Consider the following 23,190-nt stretch of genomic DNA (forward strand, 5'->3'; position numbering starts at 1 on the left):
TTAAATTGTAGTGGGTTGGCACTTTATTTATTTTTTATATTTAATTTGATATAATAATAAATAATTGTACTGGTTGTTGGTATTTAGTCATATTTTCATACTTTGGACAGCAGAGTTGGCTCCATGAGGGGGCACCAGGGCACAGTGCCCGCCCACTTCATTCACTGAGCCCCCTCACCTGCAGAAAAGCATGGCACTGTTTTCTCTTTACAAGCTGAGCCGGAATTGTGTGCTAAACTGGCTGAATAGTTTTATCCTTTTTTTTTAATTATTATTATTTTTTTCCCTATTTTTTATATGTATTCATACCTGTGATTTTAGTTGTTTTATTAAGAATGAGAATGCACTATTTTGTGAAGATTATTTTTTTCCTAAAATTCTCTCCTAGGGAGCATACGACCGAATGCTTTCACTTTTATTATGCACGACTAAATTGCCACTTGCCAGTAATTTGGTGCCCCCCTGCTATAAGCCTTGTGCCCCCCTTGGTTATTTGTTCTAGCTCAGACACTGTTGGCCCGTATGATCATCAAAGTGCTTAAATTACATTCTGTTTGGTCTTAGACCAGTCTTGAACAGGCAGAACTTTAACCTGCAGAGACCCGGGAATCAAATACTAAACAGACACGTTGTGACATTTGTGCTCTCCGACACGTGCAACATCATGTTCTCTTTTTTCATCGTCTTGTCTCACTCACACACACACACACACACACACACACACTTTCTCTCAACATCACTCTCACTTTGTCACACTCCATCTCTTGCACACACTCGTCTTCGTCACGCAGGAGTCCAGATGGTTTCCTGAAGCAGATGGAGAGAGTGACGAACACAGTTTGACATGCTAACACACACACACACACACACACACACACACACACACACACACACACACACACACATATATACACATATATACACACACACACACACACACACACACACACACACACACACACACACACACACACACACACACACACACACACACACACACACACACACACACACACACACACACACATATACACACACATACATATATATACACACACAGACACACTTTCATGTCTTTCTCACACAGATTTACTTGTTGTTTTTGACACAGTCTCTCTTGCGCTCTTACACACACTTCTGCTAGTCCTAAGGTCCCTAAACTTTCTCTCTGATTGGCCAGCTATGGTCTCAGGTCAGCGAAGTCCGTGCTGACAGGTGATTGGCTGGTAGTTGTGCTGATGTAAACACGTCACGTTGAGCCCTTTAGTGGAGTCAGAGCAGCAGGACAGAGCAGCTGCTGCAGCACACAGACACACTGATTCTCAGGAATTTCATTTGGATTTTTAAGGATTTTAATGTGGAATCTTAAACTTTGAACTGAAAGAGTCCTATTTTCTGCTTTTTGTGTCCTGCTGAGGTGAATATTTTAAAGCTTTTGGAATCCATTTTCCGAGATCCTTTTTTTAAATCATTAGTTCTGTGTTATTATTCCTTCCTCCTTATTTCCTCTGTGTTGTCTCCTGCCGATTACTGATATTCTCCCTCTGTCTCTGTCTCTCAGGTTCTGTGGCACCTCGATATCTTCCGACGTAGTTTCCGTCAGCTGACGACTCATAAGTGTATGGAGGACTCGTGCATTTTCTGTGCTCTGAAGGTGAGAATTGGCCTGACTGATATTGAAAGCCGATTCTGGACCGGCTTCCTGTGTCTAACCTCGTCTGTCTGTGTTCTTTTGTTCTTCAGAGTATCTTCGCTCAGTTTCAGTACAGCAGTGAGAAAGTTTTACCATCCGACGCTCTTCGCAGCGCGCTCGCCAAAACCTTCCAGGACGAGCAGAGGTTTCAGCTCGGCATCATGGATGACGCTGCTGAGTGCTTCGTAAGACAACACACACACACTTGATGCAGTAATACTTACTGTAAAAACATTCAAGTTTACTTTTAACCGGATGAAATGGTGGATTCTCTGATGATCACTTCTGTGCTCTGTATTTCTGCAGGAAAACCTCCTGATGAGGATTCACTTCCACATTGCAGACGAGACCAAAGAAGACATCTGCACAGCCAGACACTGCATCCCCCACCAGAAGTTTGCCATGACGCTCTTCGAACAGGTGAGACAGAGACGTGGTCTGAGTAGCGTTGTAGTATCAGAAGAGTCCCAGTCCACCAGCTGAGTTCCTCCCTGCTGGAACAAAAGACCAAAAACATATCCATCTGTCACCTTGAAAACTATCCATTTAGATTAAAGGACAGGTTCACAGATAATTGGTTTTCCTGCGCCGGTATTAAGGCGATTTTTACTGAACTGAACTATCAGAACTAAGATGTTATAAAACAGTCTCTAGAATCTGCACCCTACTGTACATTTAGAGATGTTTCTGGTGTAGCAGCATGTCTGTTCTCCATATGCTGTTCCCCGTTGCTAATGTTACTTTTTGTGATTGTGTCTGTTCAGAACATTGTAGTTTATGTTGGTAAATGTAAATGTATGTTTTTGTGCAGGTTTATAGGTTTAACCATTAGTGAAGTGAGCCACTTGTCCATGCTGGTATTGAATGTGATATAACTCTTCGACTCCTGCCATGCTTGGCGATCTGATTACATATCTGCGATTTCCATTAGCCACAATTGGACAGTATGAAAATGGAAACGAGCGCACAACTTAATAGTCAGGTGCTTTCTGTAATCTCTCCTGTAGTCTAGAGGTGGGCGATATATATCGTTTGCGATAATATCGTCATTGTTGTTTTGACGATGTGCAAATTTCCATTATCGAGTATTTAAATTACTTCGACAAAAACAATGAAACGCCCGCGGAAACTCCTCACATCCATTAATACACGGTGCAGCAGCGCTCTCTACAGCATGGCAGGATTCAGTCACACGACTAGTGGGCCTACGTGATCACATGACGTGATCACGTGACCTCTCGCTAGCATCCTCCTTGCAACAGTTTAGCAGCGCGTAGTGACGGTAGAGAGAAAATGCAAACACCTCCAGTCCCTGAAGCTACCGGTACTTCAGATGATTTAGTGCCGAGACGTGGGTCCTATGGGCTTCAGCGTTCAGAGCGCTAAGCGCCTTCAGCGGTAAAAAGATGTCAGCGGAGACGGTTTTTTTTAGCGCAGCGCTCAGAGCGCTTCAAGTTGAAATCTGTTCAACTTTTAACACCGCTGGGCGCTCGGAAAATGAGTTTTTGAGCTCTCTCAGCGCTGTAAACGCGTTTGGTGGACACAAGTCCAGCTCAGACAATTCTAATCACATTTTAAAGGATATCGACTGATTATCGTTATCGCCAAAATCCCCAAAAATATTGAGATATTATTTTTTGCCCATATCGCCCACCCCTACTGTAGTCTATAATGGACATTAAAAGATCACTTTCGAAATATTGCTGCAGTTTTGTCATTTTCACTCATTAAGTTTTAGTAATACCCCTTAAAAGTGACATCATCGCGTTTTACATTGAGTGCTGTCGTGGCGCATGGTTGTGCACTTCCCAAATTTTTTCCTCCTAGTAAAAGACTAGGTGCCCACTGCATAGACAGAGCTTTTCATTTTAAGACGAGTTTGATGGTAGACTGGCTGAACAGGTACACCTGTACAAACATCTGTGTAGAGACCACAGGGACCGTCAAAAAATAAAAGGACAGTGACCCAGACCCAACACAGCAGTTCTGTTTAATAGCATAAACGCAACAATTCTTCCTCCACATCGAGGAGTTATACAGCAGAGTGTGCAGCCATGTTTTCTCTATGACGATCCTCTAGTAACACTCCACCCAATCGTTTTGTTTTGTTCTTACACCAGCTGGTGTTTCAGAGAATACTGCAATGGAGAATGTGTTGTGTAGAAAAGCTAAAGTTAAACTCTTGATTTAAAAAAAAAAGTGTGAGGCGTGATTTTTACTCTGTGTGTGTTTCAGTGTGTGTGCAGCAGCTGTGGAGCGTCCTCAGACCCTCTGCCCTTCATTCAGATGGTCCACTACATCTCCACCACCTCCCTGTGGTAAGTCTGTGTGTGTGTGTGTGTGTGTGTGTGTGTGACACTTTGTTTAGAGGACACACCCCCCACCATTCCTGTCACTAGGTTACACTTCAGGGTCGGTAACCAGCTAATCGCTCTCTTTATCATGTCAAACACACACCACAGGTGATTGATTCTCCAAGTATAGGATGGTATTATATTCATATTTTAGTTTAAGAATATTTTGTAAGGTGGGAGGGCTGGAGGAAGTCCTGTAGACAAGTTCCAGTTGTGATAGCTCAGTTTCAATTTCTAACAGCCGTTTTCACCTTTCCTTTTTCAGTGAAGATTCAAAAGAAATGATGTGACCCCGAATCACAACTTTTCCCATAAAGTGGAGTCTGTGACTTCTAAGTTGTCATTATTGTGTGTATTGTATGTCAAATTCTGAGATCTTAGTAGATACGTATTGACAAAATGCATCAGAAAGCAGTGATAGGTGAAGACGCCAGGTATACTGCTGCTTTTTATGATTAAGGTCAAGAACCAATGAAGTTGGAGAGTGGTCATAAATTAAAATATTGTGATATTTTGAGAAAAAAGAGTAATCTATATCTGTAGGATGCCCCAGTCTCCAAATATCAACTAGATTCATGGAAGCCATCAAGTTATTTAAAACCGTGGACGAGGTAGAAGACTGATTTAGTTGGACCGACCTATCCAATCGGTTATCAAGAACGCAGTTAAAACCGCCACCTACAATTAAATGTGTATCAGGCTGGGTCATTACAATTTGGACCAGATACATTGAGGAGTGTGACACAAAATGAGTAAATGTAGACAGTTACCAAGATAAATCGGCCGTTTGAATCACTCACAGTAGAGACATGCCTAAGTGGAACTGTCATACGGATCAAAATTGCCACTCCCCGAGCTTTACTGGAGAACGTGGACTGAAAAATCTGGTTGGCCCAGCTACATCTAAGCAACTTTTCCTTTGTGGGTCTGATATGCGTTTCTTGCAAATACAATATATCAGCAGACAGAGATTTTAAGTGAGAGAACACCTTAGTTCTCTTGAGCACATGCCCCAGCCCACGCGCATTCCACCTAGTAAAAGTGATGCCCCCATCTAGCACAGGTAAACTAGGATGTATAATTTAACTAACTATACTAATTTGTATAGTAGCAGTGTACAAACATAATGCCCTAATAAACTAACAATAAAAATAAGAGTAACACATGAAAAAGAACAAGAACATCACCCTCTTTCCCAAACTAAGTGAGAGTGTAAACCTCTGTATTCTCACATAGGGGCTGCCGGACCAACTAAATGGCAACTAAGTTAACACAGGGACTAATTCCTTCTTGTTCATTGCTTTTAATAGGGTCCAGCTGGTGATTATCAGACTTCATTCTGTCAGCTTATTCTTCTTTGCCTCTGTTTGTGTCTGTTTGTGTCTGTGTCACCAGCTGAATCAGACCAACATTTCATCTTGTGATTAGTTTGGTTACTAGATGATGGCAGATATGACCTTTTGTGGAGTAATGTAGCTCCTCTAGTCTTGTTATTCAACGACCACCTTACTGAAACCGTGCTTAGCCATGACCTAAATCTGTCAACATGTCACAATATTTTTAATATCATCATTACCATTACTTTTCGGTTTTATCATAAACGATATGGTGCACCCAATATTTGTCATCTTTGATTGGTCAAGTAATGAAGTTGAGGCTAATGAAATGGCATAATGTTGGAATGCAAACATACCTTTATTTAATATCAACAAAAGCAGGGCCTTTTTTTTGTAATTCAAATGCAATATATAAATGTAAAAGTCTCAACTGCAATAATTGTGAGAACATGAGTTACAAAGCTATGAAGACCAAATCTCCTCCTCCTCATCTTCCTCAGTAACCAGGCAGTGAAGATGTTAGAATCGAGGGAGAAAGCGACCCCTGGCATGTTTGGAGAGCTGCTAAGAAATGCAAGCATGGGAGACCTGCGCAACTGTCCCGTAAGACACTTTTATGATAATGATAATTAAATGTTAAATGCTTCTGAAATGTAAAGCTTTCCATTGTTTCACATCAATGTAAACATTGTACTTGTTGGTCCTCCTCCTCCTCTCCTTCCTCAGAGTCAGTGTGGTCAGCAGCTCAGGATGGCTCGTGTCCTCCTAAACAGTCCGGAGATCATCACCATTGGTCTGGTTTGGGACTCTGATCACTCAGACCTTGCTGAGGATGTCATTCACACCCTGGGGACTTGCCTGCGCCTCGGGGATGTAAGAAGAACAAACACCGTGATAAACATCAGTGTCATCAGCGTACAGTGAAAGAAAGTCAGAAAATGGTTCAGCTTCTTCATTGAACTCTTCTCGTCTCTCTGCAGTTGTTTTACAGGGTGACGGAGGAGAAGGCTCGCCAGTCGGAGCTCTACCTGGTCGGCATGGTGTGTTACTATGGGAAACATTATTCCACCTTCTTCTTCCAGACAAAGATCCGACGATGGATGTACTTCGATGATGCTCACGTCAAGGAGGTATATTCATTGATATACAGCAATATACACACTGATCAGTAGACTTTCGGGGAGTCCTGGTTGCCAAGGGGTTCAAGAAACTAACTAAAAACTGCAATGGTTTTAGTCCAGCTAGGGACCTTTTTCATTCCCCATATCTCTCTCTCTCGCTCTCTCACGCACCCATTATTTCCCGTCATCTTTCTACTGCTGACTCACTAATAAAGTAATTAAAACTTTTAATTTTCTACCAAGCAATTATGTCAGAAACTAAGCCACCATAGCACACTCAGGAAAGGTTTGTTGAATTAGCTGAACACTTTTACTTACTTTTGGTATTTCAAGTCAGGAAGAAATACAAGAGACAAACGTGTCTTCAGAGGAAACTTGAAGTGTCTTCACAGAAAGCAACAACCTAAATTGTAAAGAGCTGCTGCAGATAAAAAAGGTAAAGATGTCGGGGTGTGGAGAGAATCTGGCTTCTTGAAGTTCTGTGAATGAAAAAGCCTGACACAGACCTTCTTGTAAGACATAAAAGCATCAAAACAAGATATAAAAGAACCACAAGACAATATAAAATGACAAGAAGAGTAAAAAAAAAATGGAACATACAGATAAGGTAAAATAGAAAAAGATAGAATAAACAGCCAAATAAAACTTATAGTACAGTAACAGTGCAGTGTGAGATATGAATAAATAAAAAACACAGAGTTGCATCAGATCTGTGGATCATGAAAACAGAATTCTGCTTCTTCAGGTTCAGTTTGGACCCTGGGTTGATTAACGGAAGTATTTGCATGTTGGGTGGTGTGGATTGGTTCTCATAAATGGTCGTTGGGTGCTGGTCTTTAAAAAACCTGACCTACGCATCAATATACCTCAGTTTTCACTTATTTTTGGGGGGGAATGTCCCAAAAACATTTTGGTTGTCCGATGTTGAACTGGAAATGGATTTCATCAACAAGGGTCCTCACAGGTATAGAAGCGTGTGTGTGCGTGTGCGTGTGCGTGTGCGTGTGCGTGTGTGTGTGCGTTTGTGTGTGTGTCTTGGAAAAACACGAAAGACGTAGGTTTAGGAAAGGAAATGACCTCATGTTGTAGTGAGTGATCTCTTCCTGTCCATCCTTACACCTCTCTCCTATCTCTAACTCTTTCCTGTGTCCTCCTTGCATTCCCTTCTTTACCTCCTTTTCCTGCCTCCTTCTCTCCTTTTTTACTTTTAATTTTTTTTCCTCTTCATGCTTTGCTCTCTTTTCTATTATTGCTGTACTGTAATAACACCAGTGGAATGAGATATCAAATTTTCTCACTCCCTCTGTCTCTACTGGTTGTGAAAACAAGGATATCCCTCTATTGTTTATCAGTCCAGCTGTACAGAGGGTGTGGTCAGAGCACACACACATATCCCACCACACCACAGCCGACACTTTTGCTCACACTGCAGACTTTCATTCTATATCTTTCTTTCTCTTGCACAAACACACTCAGCGGCACGCGGTTAACAAACAGGCATTTTGGATTTTGGGACGTCCTGTCAGATCTGAGCAGAGCTGGAGTTGAACATGGACTTTTAGAAAATGGAGGAAGGGTTGAAATAACAAGCGGGAGGATTTGTGTTGCACAGAAAGACAAACTGAGCAGGAAGACGACTGATGAAACAGGGGTGGTACAACCTCAAACATTTCAGCCGCCCTCACTGTTTTACCTGCTGAGCGGTGTTTCCGAGGTGAATGGGACATCTTTACGGCGGCTGGTAAATTCACCAGCTGGTTTTCATGACTTTAGTGGATGGTTTGATGTGGAAAAATGAGAATATCTATTATTTCAAAACATGTAACAGCATTAGAATTATTGGAAATATTTTGACTACCTCACGTTTCCATGCCTGAGTTTGGGTAATTACACCTCAGAGTTTGATAGCATTTAAGCAAATAAGAACCTAGTATTCAAAAGTGGTGCAAGAAGATATCTTATTGCAATATTTTTTTGTGATATTGTGACGACTCTCGAAATTCCTGTATCGATTTTTTTGTGTTTAAACCCCCAACCACTAGATAGCAGTGTTGTAAACTTAAACTGAGGGCTATAATGTTATAGGGACTGTGATTAATACAAATGCAGATTCCACTGTTCTGGTCGCATGAAAAACTCTTTCACTCATTTTATACATATGGTAAAAAAAAAAAGTTGCAATATACATTGCTTGTTTACACTGTTGCGGCATATTGAATCGTAACCCCTGTATTGTGATATTGCTATTGATATTGGTATTGTATCGCTGGATTCTTGCCAATACACAGCCCTAGTATTGAATTCACTCATCAGCCAAATTTTAAAAAATCCCTTCATTTGAGGTTTTTCTGTGTAGGGAGAAAAGACAGTTGATGTTAAAAGTGAGCTGAGCAGCAGAAGATATGAAATGTAGATTAAATATATATCTGACACTAAAATAACAGCTGAAAAATGCACAGCTTATTGTTCAGAACTCATGATTCACAACTGAAACTAATCAACTTCAGTTAATGATCTGAACCTTGAAGTGGGATATTCTCCAGAGACTGATGTGATCAGCTCTCAGATTTTCTCTAGAAAACAATCAGAGAAAGAGAGCGACTTTAGTGACAGTTTGCAAACCCACAACATAGCTAACAATAGTTAGATTACATGCTGTGCATTGTTTGCACTGTATCATGATATTTGTCATGGTGCTGGATTTCTCCACAATTGCATACCTAACCTTCAAGCAAGTACAGTCTGAAACTGAAAAAAATGTACATTTAAATCAGGCACTATGTGATCAGAGACTAAAGAAGATGAAGAATTACTGACATTTGCTTTATAATGTTTGATATCTGGTTCCATAGACACACTTCTTTCAGTACCAAAACGGTATTAAGGTAACGTCTGAAAAGTGATCACAAATATAAAATTTCTTCTTGTACTATCAATCATAAAACCATACAAAAAAAATCACAGAAGGCAAAGAGAGTTAGGAATGACCAAAAATATGCAACTAAGAAAACAAATAATTAAAAATACATATTGTGTTTATTTCTATTTTTCTCCACTACACCAGACATTTTGAGTTTTTTTTTTTTTTTTTTTGCATTTTCATCAGCTTTTGGAGTCTGTGCTTTTGTGACTCCCCTGCAGATCGGTCCCAAGTGGAAGGACGTGGTTTCTCGCTGCATCAAGGGCCACTACCAGCCTCTGCTGCTGCTGTACGCCGACCCACGGGGGACGCCGGTATCCGTGCAGGACCTCCCCTCACGCTTCGACCTCCACCACCTCAACAAGGCCTGTTACGACAGCGAAGACTCGGGTAACTACAACACAGCTAGGAGTCGTAGTAGTAGCACAACAGCAAACATTCAGGTAACTAAACCAGAAACAGTAGTGCTTGTAATAGTCGTAGTAGTACTATGACAGACAAGACTGAGGTAACTAAAAGAAAGCTAAGAGTTAGTTAGACGTAGTTGTCGTTGTGGCTGTTGTGGTTGTAGCAGTAGTTGTAGTACTTGTAGCAGCAGTTATGCTTAGGTGAGTCTGATATGATGTGAATCTGTGTGTGTGTGTGTGTGTGTGTGTGTGTGTGTGTTGTGTGTGTATGTATGTGTGTGTGTGTGTGTGTGTGTGTGTGTGTGTGTGTACATGACCACATGTACATCACCACTGACGCCCCTACTTGTGTACTAACCCCACCCCCTCCACCCCTCCGGCCAGGCCGCGAGCAGTCAATCTCCAGCGACACTCGCACCGATTCGTCGACGGAGAGCTACTCGTACCGACAGCCCTCCCACTCACACCATGAGTCCCTGGCCAGTCACTACTCCTCTGACTCCCAGGGAACCGTCATCTGCACTGAGCGCCCAGAAGGACCCCTGCATGCCTCGCTCTGCAGCCTGGATACCATAGGTGGGTCGCAGTGGGGGTAGCCCAAGTTATCTGGGTAGAGTGTAGGAGGCAAGAAAGTCTTCCATTGAACAGTATCAAGGTGAAGTATCCAATGAAGAGTTGGCTGAATAGATCTGAAAGTTCATTTGAAACATGGGATTGAGGTATGGATTTATGTGACAAATTTTGTAAGGTAAAGAATACAAAATTAGGTGGACTTTAATTTCATGATGATAATTTTATTCATGGATTTAATTTACCATTGATTCATGTATAAAATGTGAAATAATTTAATTGTTTGACATCTTTAAACTTCTTGTTTTGTCTGACCAATAGTCCAAAACCCAAAGATATTCAGTTTATAGTCATATAAAACAGAGCAAAGGCAAATCCCCATAAACCCTGGAACCAGTGGTTAATCAGTTATCAGTTGTTCCACTCCAATTGACAAATGTGTATAATTATATTTGAATACATTTATTCAGTGTCTTTTATGGGAATTAAAATGTAAGAAGCTTCAGGTTGCGCACGTTCTGGGCTACTGTAGAAAAGTGGTGGTTAGACATGGTGGACTGCATAGATGATGACCCACTCCCTGTGTAGATATAACGGCTCATTGCAAAGTAACAAAAACATATTTTACATACATACATACATACATATATACATTGTTTATTTTCAGGTAATTACACACTAATGAAAACAACCATAAGAATAATATATTGCATTACTGTCAATAAATCCTCCTAAATGTTACACACTGGACCTTTTTTAACATTTTAATCTTTAAGAAACAAATGGTAAATCTTATTGTCCAGGGATGTGTATTTTTATAGTAAATCAAAAGAACTCTAGACTATACTACCTTTTTGAAGTAGCTTTAAATGCTTCAGATTATCAAGTGATTAATGTTACTACTTAAAGTGTATTTCCTGTAAATACAAATCTAAAACTTAGTCATATATTAGATTAATTTACAGAATATTCATCTGCAAGTATTTTGATAATTAATTAATTATTTCTTTTTCTTTCTTTTCAAGCATAAATGTCAAACAATATCTTTCAAATTGCAAAAATATCTCAAGGGGTTTGGACAGTTGTTCAGACCAACAAGCAGTTTGAAGACGTCATATTGGGCATTTTTAATTTTGAATGAAATTATTAATTGATAATAATATAATAAGCAGATTTATTGATTTGATTATGGAAATAATCATTATTTCCTGTGCTAAACTGCCAGCGTGTTGGCGTAACATTAGGAGGATCCAGACTAGATTCTAGGTACTTTGGTGAGGTTTAGATTCAAGGCTGGAAAAGACTAAAAGGGCCATAAATGTCTTAAATAAAATAATCATGCATTTCTGAACAAACAGAATTGGAAATACAGCCCTGTCAAAGTCAGCAGCTTCATAATGTTTATGATGTGAATGAAAGCAGCCATGGACAATCAGCTGTTGTCTGGCATATTGGTAACCAATCACAGCAAGGTTTGCTGAGTCACCTCTCTGATAACATACCATTCATTTTAATTTATTCATTTACATTTATCTTTATTATGAGAAAAAGAAAAAACTATTTAAAAAGTCTGGGGTTTTTTGAAGGAAAATCTCAATTTTATACTTTATGACAAAGTGAAGGAGCAAACATGAAGAGATTTGACCCTGTATGACCCTGCTGTGCAGCAAATCACACTCTGCCATCCGTCTTATTTTTTTTTTCATATTGTCGTGTTGCATGATGTGGTGACCATGCTGTAAACATCCGTTGCCATGCTTCTTGTGCTAAGGCCACGTGACGGACAGTGAGCAGCACCAGTCTCTGAGGAAGGGAGGCGGGGATAGGAGGCGGAGCTCTAGCCGCCACCGGCGATCTAAACTCGACAACGAAGCCTCGTCGGCTGGTTACCACAGCGAGGGTAGGCGTGGTTTGATCCCCTCAAGGGCTGGGGTATTTGGGGCGCAGGGGGCAAATTACAGGGCAGAAAGGACAAGTGACATTATCATCACCCAGTTCTCTCTCTCTGTGACACATTGAACAAAACTCAGTCCATACTGGATTTTTCCTGTTGATTGTTGATAAAAATATATCTGCTGATATTTATTTTTTAAAGATCCCCTCCAGTCATGTATTAAGACATATATCCAAATACTCTGCTTGGAACAATAATGTGTGTCTGATATGTTTTTCACACAAAAAAAATCCTTCTACCTCATTAAAACTTCCAAAATCTCTGAATATGCAAATGTTCATTTCTAAAGTTTTCCTGCTGGACACAAGATGTCTCCTCCTTCACTGTAAAGTCCATTCTCAGTGGATGTGCACTGGTGGCTTCAAGTTTCTACATCACACTGTACAAGTTGATACTGGATCCGGACTGACTTCCTAACTATTTGTGATGTCACAAATCCTGCTGGTAGGCCCCGCCCCTTAAAATCAGATGTTCAGTGAGCACAGAGAAACTTTCCACTTTCAGCAGATGAATGTGAAAACATCCTTCTAGAGTCAAACTCTGCTCAGACAGCATTCAAACAGCACACTGTAGGGACAGGAACAAACACTGATTTCTGACTGGAGGGGAGCTTTAAAATAAACAGCACTGACAAAGAAACAAGTGGCTAAACTTTTCAAAAATGTAACACTAACAACAAACATAAAAGTAAATTTTAAGCCTTAGCTTGTGGCGAATCAACACATGGCTCATTTGAATATTAAAATTAGCCATGTGTTGATAGGTCACAACACGAAAATGTAACCAATGAAATTACTTATTTTGACACACATTTTAAGCCAATAAGTATTAAACTAACAAGGTAATGTGTCAAAAGGCGGACTGTTTTTGTTATTTTCTCAAAAGGAGGACAAATGAGTGTCCGGCTGCAGGACAGGGCATTTAAATGCGGACTGTAACAGGTTACATATTAATTTACATTTATTTTTTAGTTACAGACAAATTAGTTTAATACTCATTTGAATACACTGATTGTATCTAGTGCGCACTAGATAGTACTAGATAGTATCTAGTGCGCACTAGATAGTATCTAGTGAGCATTAGAAACGTTTTATTTTTTTTTTTTTTTCCCATGTCCCTTTAGGGGCTCCGTAAATTTCTAATAAAGTTTAATATTTAAAACTAACAGCTACAAACAAAAACACAAATACGCAAATATTTTTAATTTGAAATATGGAAACTAAGTAAAACATATAAAGATATATTAGATAAAAAGTTTAATAGGCTGCCTATTACACTTTTTATCTAATATATCTGTCTAATGTTGACTTAAACAAAATAATAAATACATTTGATCCTGACTTGATTTGATTTATTGTTATTTGTTGTGGCCAACAGTGTTTTAAAGCGGTTGAGCTGTTGTTGTTTTCATTTTTTTAGTTTTCTCATATTAACTCCTTCATTCATTTCTGCTGTCACACTAATGTAGGCATTGCAACGATATGAACATTTCATTTCACAATTATCCTTGGCAAAATATTGTGATTCATGATATTATCAAGATAATCACCAAAATAAATTTGCGCTAAAACATACTCGAATCACATTACATTTTCTAAAGAAACAAATATTTTTTATTGCATCACAAATCTCATCCCATATCCAACCGAGCTCACAGCCGTGGTGACAGGCTTTAAGGTTTTGGAATGAAGGGGCAGGATATTTAGGATTATGCTGATTTATGAAAATTCACCTTGGTAAACGTATCCATCTCTTTTCTGATATAGTGTAATATAATATCATATATTGCCCCATTACTACTATTTTACTCCAGTAATCTTTTACTTTTCTCTCATTCTCTTTCTTTCACCTTTTTATCTTTACACTCCCAATTTCCTCCTCCTTTTCTCCTCCTCTCTTTTTCTGTTTTCTCTTTCTGTCTCCCCCTACCCCTACAGGAGAGACGTTAAAGGAGCAGCAGGTTCCTCGTCACCTCCCCAAACCTTCCTCCTCCTTCTCATCCTCAACCAGTCGCCTCCGAGACTTCAAGGAGACCATGAGCAACATCATCCACAACCGACCCCTCTCCTCTTCTTCCTCCTCCTCTTTGCCGGCTGCCGTCCTCTCTGAAATCACCTCCTCCACCAACAACCACCACCACCCTACCAACACCACCGCTCCCTGCTCCTCCTCCAATAAACTGCATGACTGGGAGGCCGACAGCACCAGCAGCGAGTCCAAGTCCAGCTGCTCGGGGGGAGCAGGTTCAGGGAGGTACCGGCCAGCATGGAGGCCACGAAGAGAGGCGCTCAACATCGACAGCATCTTCAACCGTGAAAGGCGAAGACAGGCGGGTTACAGTCCGCTCGGAGCTTCCCTCCCCGACGACTGTAGCGTTCTGGCCTCTGAGGGAGCGGACGCCTCCCTCCCAGCACAGGAAGAGGTCAAGTCTGTCAGGCCGGGCTCCTCCTGGACTCTGCCCACCACCTCCAGCAGCCACAGAGGATTTGGAGTTGGACCGGGAGGTGGAAGGGGAAGTGCAGGAGGTGCAGAACTGCCTCCTCCGCCTCCCCCTCCTCCCAGACTGATTCAGAGGATGGAGAGTGGATACGAGAGCAGCGAGAGGAACAGCAGCAGCCCGGTCAGCCTGGACCTGAACCTGGGAGACAGGTTAGCAGACAGAATGTCCTGATCGGGTTCTTCTTCTATAGTATTTATGATTTAAATATTAACAGAAATTTAATTTGCAACAATTCAATATGTTTCAGTAAATACTTTAAGTCATTTGTTAATGTTTGTCCATAGTTTTTTCCACTTTTTTATATGAAAATAAACTGAATACCTTGGTGTTTTGGACTGTTGGTTAGACAACTATTTAAATCAACGAATCAGTGTTAATTCTGTTGACTAATAATTTGTCATAGTTTTTTAATCAATAAAATTCTTTCACTTTCACTGACAAAAACTAGATGATACCTATTGAGAATCTATTAAGAGGTCCAATCAGTATGAATCTCTGTGTGGTAGGGAGGTTATGCAACATTATTATATCAGTTTACCGTCCTGTTATCTCTACGACTACCTAATGAGTTTGGAAATTCTAGAGAAACATTTAAGTAATGCGTTACACTTTAACTAAACAACTAGATTTTGCAATAAATTTACTGTAGATTAAGTTGACTAAAACTATACTAACAATTCAGATGACTTAAACAAAATCAAAATTTTCTGTCAAAATGAATCCTGCAACAAATTCATTGATAACTGAAGTAATTGCTGGTTGCAATTATAGTTATTTACAGCTGCGTCCATCTCATACACACAGGTGGTCATGTCCTCATACAGTCATACAGTCATACAATCACGCCCACATAGCTCTGATTGGCTCAGACCAGAATCCCACAAAGTGTATCCTGTATTGCAGCCTCTCTGTGACATTAAGTGAAGCGTTCGTGCTGCGTCTACCCGTATGGATCCTGTGTTTTAGCTCAGGACGTCAGGCTGAAGGTGAACTGTGACTGAAGCCTGATGACAAATATTCTTTCTTTTCTCTTAAGGGAATGTGTTGTGAAGAAGACTTCATCCTCTTCCTCGTCCTCAGGACCGTCATGGAGGAACATTCGGTCGAAGAGCAGTGGAGCTTTGCTGCAGGACCTCAGCTCATCCAATAGGGGGAGCCTCGGTGTGTATGGGTGTGGGTGTGGGTGGGCGTGTACCAGAGTTGCAGCGGTATATCCGAAACCGTGGTATGAAAATTGACCGTTATCATACTCTGTACATTTGGAGCCACCCTAAATGACCACTGCGACAGTACTTCGACAGTCCTACGCCAGCCACCAGCTGTCATCATGACTTTGTGTGTGTATGTGTGTTGTAGCGCCCCCTGCAGGCCGCAGCGAGCTGGACGAGCTGCAGGAGGAGGTGCAGAGGAGAGCAAGGGAGGAGGAGCAGCAGCGACGACAGGAGAAGGAGAGGGAGGCGGCGCTTGGGTTTAATCCCCGACCAAGCAAGTACTTGGACCTTGACCAACTGCAGATCCAGGGTACATGTGCACGCAAACACACACGTCATACTTTGTTATATTTTCGTATTAATGTTCTCTTGGAAGAGAACAGGCCTAGAATTAAGTCATTTTTTGGGCAAGGCCACTTTGGCCTTCAATAAATACAAATGTATTGAGGCATCACAGCCAAAACTACTCAACGGTATATAAAAAAACCTGGACAGTCTGATGACTAAATGTCAGCTAAACCACTTTTGAACCAGACGGTGGTACAACCTCCTCAACTGCCGTCAACTGTGAATGACTCTTCAGCTGACAGCGTGGCAAAAGAGACACTGCGTAGGGTGCTGACATTTTATAACTGAACTGACACACACTTTTACTTTCTCTGTGATGAAATCTGATGTTTTCACATCACACATGACGAAGAAAGGCTCAGGTAGCCTCGTTTTTAACCGCAGGAATTATATTACATTACATAACTATACTTATTTAGTAGAGTTTAGTACGGAGCCCCTAAAGGGACATGGGGAAAAAAAAGAAAAAAAATTAAATGTTTCTCATACTCACTAGAAACCTTAGGTTAACCACAGGCTGTGCTTCCTGTGCGTATGCCTCTAGGCTTATTAACTGCGGTCAAGCCAGCCGTTACTCCGATCTCCATGGTCAAATCAGCCGCACAATTTAGAGTGTTATATATATATATATATATATATTAGTGTTATATTCTCAGTATTATGGTAATTGCAGAGAAACAGCGTATTCACTTCTGGTTTTCAAAATAAAGGTATTAAGAACAGTAAGCTATAATTCGGACCTACATTTAAAATAAAATATGTTACATTAAAGTGTTTCATGCGACCATGATGAATAAAAAACATACTTAATATCAAGCATTTTTACTGCACCAATGTGGAGAAATTCAACAATAAAAGTCCATATTTGTACAACCAACAACCGACGTTAGCTAACGTTACGTTCTCTGTCGCTGAGAGCTTGATTGACAGCCTGGTGGTAGCAAACGTTTAATTATTTTTTTTTCTTTCCCATGTCCCTTTAGGGGCTCCGTAGTTTAGTGTGCGGCTGAACGGAGAAAAAAAATAAGTGAATTGTCTAATCTTTGTATTGAACAGCCAAATCTGCTAAAATTTCCTATTAGCTTAGTAAGGTTCAGAGTGCACAGTGGGGTTGGTATTAGTACAGTTCATCTTCTACTTCTTCCACCTTTGGTTAGCACACCTACAGCGTTAACTGCACCTGTGTGTTACCAGCCGAGCCTTCCCCTTTAAGGAAGGTGGGCTTGTGGGTAACCTGTGTGTGTGTGTGTGTGTGTGTGTGTGTGTGTGTGTGTGTGACGTGTTAGTGATCACATTTTCTCTCTTGACGCGTGCTTCCAGCTCTTCAGCTCTAAACGTATTATTATAATGTACGTAAACCTCCAGTTTAATTTGAATTGTCATAAGCCTGACTCATAGGTGCTAACTGGTTAGCGTTAGCTTGTCACAGTCTGCTGTGTGAAGAGACACTGGGGAACATGAGTTTGTTCGTTTGCTGCCTTAGATGAAGTTTCAAATTAGGGAATCCACAACTTTCCTTTAAGGCTTCCAAACAGGGCATGCAAAACTGGCCATGTGGGCAGTTCATTTTAGAACGGGCATTAGAGCACTGGCCGTTTGGCCGTGGTATAATTCCTGCCCTGGTGTGTGCGTGTGTGGTCAGCATGTGTGTGTTGTGTTGGACAACAGGAATGTTCCTCATTGAGCAGCTGAAAGGGCCCGACTCAGCCGACACACAAAAGACAGAATGACCTATGCAGTAATAAAGCTACTGTGTGTGTATGTGTGCGTTCCCAGCTGCTGGCTGCTCTTCACTTTATAGCTGTATAATGTTGTTTGTTGTGGAGGTTTTGCAGAGGGAGTGATGCAGTTGTCGTAACAAGGCGATGATGTACATTTAAGTAGTGAGTGAGTAGATTTTCTAAGATTTTAAGCTGATTGTGAGTAGAACCTCTATTTCTGTTTTGCTTTCCGGCTCTGTCCATCAACACAGTTCTCCTAAGGTCCACTAGAACAGCAGCCCTGCTCCAGTAAAGCTCCAAAATGTGTGGTGAAGAAAGCCTGAATACATTCAATTTGGATTTATAATGGCAGGTAGTGGTGCTGAGCAGAAAGCACATTGTTCTGAATGCGGCGAAATCCTGTCAAATGAGGTCCAAAGACACTTCAACACAAAGCAGCCAGTCTGTGTTGGGGGGGGGTCTTCAGATACAACAGAGTTGTCACAACATTGACAACTCAGTCAAAATCAGCCGAATGTGGTATGACAAATATTTACAATACATATTTTTATTTTATTCTTTTATTTTTTTAGTAAGTAATTTTTTGGGCCTTTTCATGCCTTTATTGGATAGAGACAGCTGAAGATTGACAGGAAAGGTGGGTAGAGAGAGAGGGGCCACTGCAGCAACTCCGTATATGGGTCACCAGCTCTACCGACTGAGCTAACCAGGCACCCATGTATTTTTTATATTTTTCTCATTTATTTGGTGAGGTGGTCCTGAACGGGAGTGATCAAAAGCACTGAATCAGAGAAATTAAACGTTATTTTCTGCACAACCCTGCAGAAGGTGCACAGATTTTGTGCTGAAGCTGCACTGTCTGCTGTGTGCAGCTCAGCCCCGCCCTCACTCAAACAGACACACAGCTGCAGCTCTTTATACGTTCATAGTCTGCATAGACCACCACACTTTGTTTTAGCACTGTGTGAGAATTCAGTAGAAAGAATCTACTCACTATGTTTGTAATGAGTCCTGACCTCAGACCCTGTGCGCTGCCTAAAAGTTGACGTCCAGAAACACAGCAACATAAGAAAATATTGGCAGGGTCTCTGCAGATACAGACACCTAGACACACTACCAGTTTCAGGGTTTTGTTTTTTAGAAAATTCCTACGTAGTATGTCTTTAAGTTACACAAGGTTGAGAACCCCTGGACTAAAAGCTGCTCCAAGAACACACTGAATGTATTGAAGTGAATGGGGAAAACCCTCAACTTTTCTCTACAAATACAAGTAATTGAGGTCTTTACAGATGTTCATCTCTCAGTAGATAATATTGAAAATTTCTCCTGATGTCCATCTGAGAGTAGATTATTGTTCCATTGTGAAAATATAAAGGAGCATGTTTCTCTCACACTGACTCCTGCTCCGGTGCTGCAGAATCATTAAGTGTTTGTGTGTCTCGATCCTGCAGGTAAAGGTGACAGCTTTGAGCGATGCGTGTCAGAGGCGGAGCTTCTGCTGGACCAGTCTGTGCGTCTGGAGCAGGCGGGCGAGGTCGCTGCTGCACTGTCAGCGGTCAACGAAGCAGTCTGTAAGCTCCTCCTACTCCCCCTGACCGCCTCCTCCACTTTACACCCACATTGCCTGCCTGACACTCACACACACTCACTCGCTCACATCACACACACACACACACACACACACACACACATGCATTCAGTATGTCATACTTACCAAATGAACACTGAATGAGGTCACCACACCCCGCCCACCATCCTTCTGCTTGGTTGCTATTGGCAACCAGAGGCAGCACAGTGGCCTGCTGATAACTGTTCCACATCAACCACTGAGGTCCTAACATGTTTGTGTGTTGCTGAAGATTGTTCACACACACACACACACACACACACACTCACTCTGAACATTGAGACTCCCCACATCTCCCTCTCACATTTCTTTTGATCTGTCAGTCATACTTAAACTCACACACACACACACACACACACACACACACACACACACACACACTGTCTCTCTCTCTCTCTCTCTCACTGCCTCGTTCAGCTTCCACCAGACTGTCATCACTGCAGCAGTCTTTCATCCACAAAAACCTGACAGCTGATTAAAAATGGACAAAGAAACACAAAACAGAGAGATTAAAGAAAAGTGTCAAATATCAAAATTTAAGGAAACAAAACATCAAGACGAGAAGACGGCCGCTGAATCGAAGGATTTTGAGGATCTTTAAACCTTGTCTCCTCCAAATGAAAGCCCATCAGTGCAGTGTCACTTTCCAGTAGCTTCTCTTTAATTTTGATGCAGGACTGTACTTTAAAGGTTCCAGTTTATTTATTGGGTCTTATTTGGATAGTTTAGTCAATCATTTCTATCAATCAACATCTTTAAAAAGAAGTTCAGTGAGCACTCACAGAATTGCACAGGTTGAAAACAAACCGCCACCTGCGCAGCGTGAAGTGGATGTGAATGTCGGATTGTTTCGGAAAGTCACAGAAAAAGGCCTCCACATTGCAGACATACTTACCAACCCCTGTGGTGACATCATCTTTGGCTTGCACACCATTGGGCTGGGTGACACAGCACCAAGCGTTTAACCTTGTTAATAGTTTAATTCAAGCATCGTCTTATCGGCCTGTCATATCGGAAGAAATTGCTGATGTTTAATTATTAAGCTTTTATTGGCCGATAACAGTGACGTGCCGGTATCATCGTGTGTGCTTAAACTACAGTATGTACGGTAGGTCAAAGTTGAAGCAGAAGCAGGAAGTGAGTCTGTGAACTTACAACAGATTCATACTTTTATCGTTAATTTTCTCTTCCAAATGTGTGGAACCTGTCAGTTTGTTTGCTGATAGGGAGATATCACATATGTGTTCACAGCTCAGATATGGACTTGTACAATGTTAGTACTTTGTTAGTATCAATCAATCAATCAATCAATTCAATTTATTGTCCTCTAAGGGGGAAATTCATGTCCACATCACTGCACCTGCAGGCAACACCATACACTCAGCAAAGAAACACGCTATCCACAATTAACAAATCTACAGAAAAAAAACAAACAAACAATTAAATGAATAATATATGACAGGTTACACACTCAGCGCGCCCCTTTGTTTAAAGCAGCAGTAGCTGCAGGGATCAGGCTTTTTCCATAGCGAACTTTCTTGCACCTCAGTGTTCGATACTTCTGTCCAGAAGGCAGTGGGGTGAGATATTGATTGAGTGGGTGTGTAATGTCCAGTTCTATATTGGTTGCAATACGTGAGATGGCCCTGTTGTTTAGTCCTGTGAGATTGGGTGTGGGGAGTCTGATTATCTGGGCCGCTGTGTTGGTGATGCGTGTGAATTTTGTCCGGTTGGTGACAGTTAGCATGTTGTAGAAACAGGAGGAGCAGTATATGAGGATGGGCTGGATGATACTTTGATACAGTAGTAGGAGAAGATGGGGGAATTATGAGGATGATGGACAACACTAATAAATAAGACCCATGCTGTACTGAAGTGGAACCCTTTAACCTGACAGTTGGCTTTGAGTTAGTTTGGCCCGACATTTTTGGCTGTAATTTTGTTAATTTAACGTTCTGTCTGAATATAATTTCACCATTTCATCACTGAGAGCCAAAGCTGAGTTATTGATCTTTTAATACTGTTATTTCTCATGCCTTCCATTCCCATAAAACTCACACAGACACACATACACTCACACACGGTCACATCACCATCATGTCAGCAATCTGATTTTCTATCAGGTGTATATTTGCTTTTTAAGATTTTTGCATGAAATCATCATAACAGATTATTTTCTGCATCTTCCTTTTCTTTTCTTTTCCTTATTTATTCTTTCCTCTGTTTTTTTTTTCTTTCTGTTGTGTATTTTCTGTTGGCATGTGACCTGGCTGCAGCCAAACTGCAGCTGGTGGCGTCTGAGGGCGGAGCTAGTAGTCACAGCCGGCTGCAGCGCTGCATGAGGAGAGCCCGCAGCCTGCAGCAACGCATGCAACTGCAGCAGCCGCAGGATTCAGAGGCAGGCAGACAGCAACCGCAGCAACCAGAGCAACAACAAGAGGAGGGGCAGCAGCTCCAGGAACAGCCCAGGTACCGCCTGTAGTCTGCTCAGCCAATCAGAAGTCCTGTAGCATTAGCACTTAACGTCATGTGTATACAGTATTTCAGCTGTGAAGGCTTCAAATACATTCTGTCTCTATTTTAGACATTTTTGACAAACTGGCAAAGCTGCCAAATGATTCTCATTTAACATTTTAGAACTCACTTTCTTTAAAAAAGTCAGATAAGAAAATGGATATTAATCTCATGTCTGTGTGTATCCATCCATCCAGTACTCCTGCACAGTGGCTCCAACCATAGTGCAGGTTTCCCAAGTTTTGATTCTGGTCTCAACATGGACTTGAAGTCCACAGCCTTGTTTAGACCTGTTATTAACACGTGTCTTGGATGATCCCATCACAAGTGGACAGCTCAGGTGGGAATGCACCCGAGAGGCATTGAGGATGCCTCGAGATATGATTGGTCAGACATTTGTAGGTGGTCTGGGCCGCATGTGACCACATTCTTTTAGCAGTGTGTACGCAATGTGCCTCACTGGAGGACCTCCTACTCAACTGATGTTCTTTAAGTACTCAGGAAACACACTCTGATTTCCATTTGGTTCACGGTAATGCAAATGACATGTTTGGGCTCTATTATATGCCACAATAGGCAGCAGACGTTTGAGAACACACTGTTTGAACTGATTTCACCATTGAGCTAGTAACAGCAAAATCCCCAGATTCCCTGAAAGAAATCACACAATTTTGAGAGTTTTTGAGTGAAGAGAGAACGCTGTCTACGACTAGATCTTAATTCATAATTATTTAAAATTTATAATTATTTTTTCTTTGCAAATGTTATACATTAATTTATTTCTTTATGATGAAAAAATTGTGTCTGTTTGTCCCAGCATGTTCACTTGAATTCTGCAGTTGAGACACTTCATGGTCCGAGCACCCACTTTTACTCTCTTTGACTCTGGCCTTCATGCTTTTTTTGTCATCTG

The 23,190-nt window shown here is 41.2% G+C and overlaps 1 protein-coding gene across 1 annotated transcript in view; it reads left to right on the forward strand.

Moving 5' to 3' along the window:
* LOC127349517 (inactive ubiquitin carboxyl-terminal hydrolase 54-like) overlaps positions 1 to 23,190 on the forward strand; it is a 57,696-nt gene that overhangs the window by 22,993 nt on the left and 11,513 nt on the right. The window contains 15 exon segments of the mRNA XM_051375333.1: positions 1,562 to 1,654; positions 1,744 to 1,878; positions 2,000 to 2,113; positions 3,929 to 4,011; positions 5,885 to 5,987; positions 6,111 to 6,257; positions 6,365 to 6,514; positions 9,647 to 9,815; positions 10,217 to 10,408; positions 12,174 to 12,302; positions 14,294 to 15,005; positions 15,893 to 16,017; positions 16,213 to 16,377; positions 19,588 to 19,707; positions 22,040 to 22,232. Coding sequence (XP_051231293.1) covers positions 1,562 to 1,654; positions 1,744 to 1,878; positions 2,000 to 2,113; positions 3,929 to 4,011; positions 5,885 to 5,987; positions 6,111 to 6,257; positions 6,365 to 6,514; positions 9,647 to 9,815; positions 10,217 to 10,408; positions 12,174 to 12,302; positions 14,294 to 15,005; positions 15,893 to 16,017; positions 16,213 to 16,377; positions 19,588 to 19,707; positions 22,040 to 22,232 — 2,630 coding nt within the window.

Source organism: Dicentrarchus labrax, unplaced genomic scaffold (genome assembly GCF_905237075.1).
Source record: "Dicentrarchus labrax unplaced genomic scaffold, dlabrax2021, whole genome shotgun sequence".
In the NCBI taxonomy this organism is placed as follows: Eukaryota; Metazoa; Chordata; class Actinopteri; family Moronidae; genus Dicentrarchus; species Dicentrarchus labrax.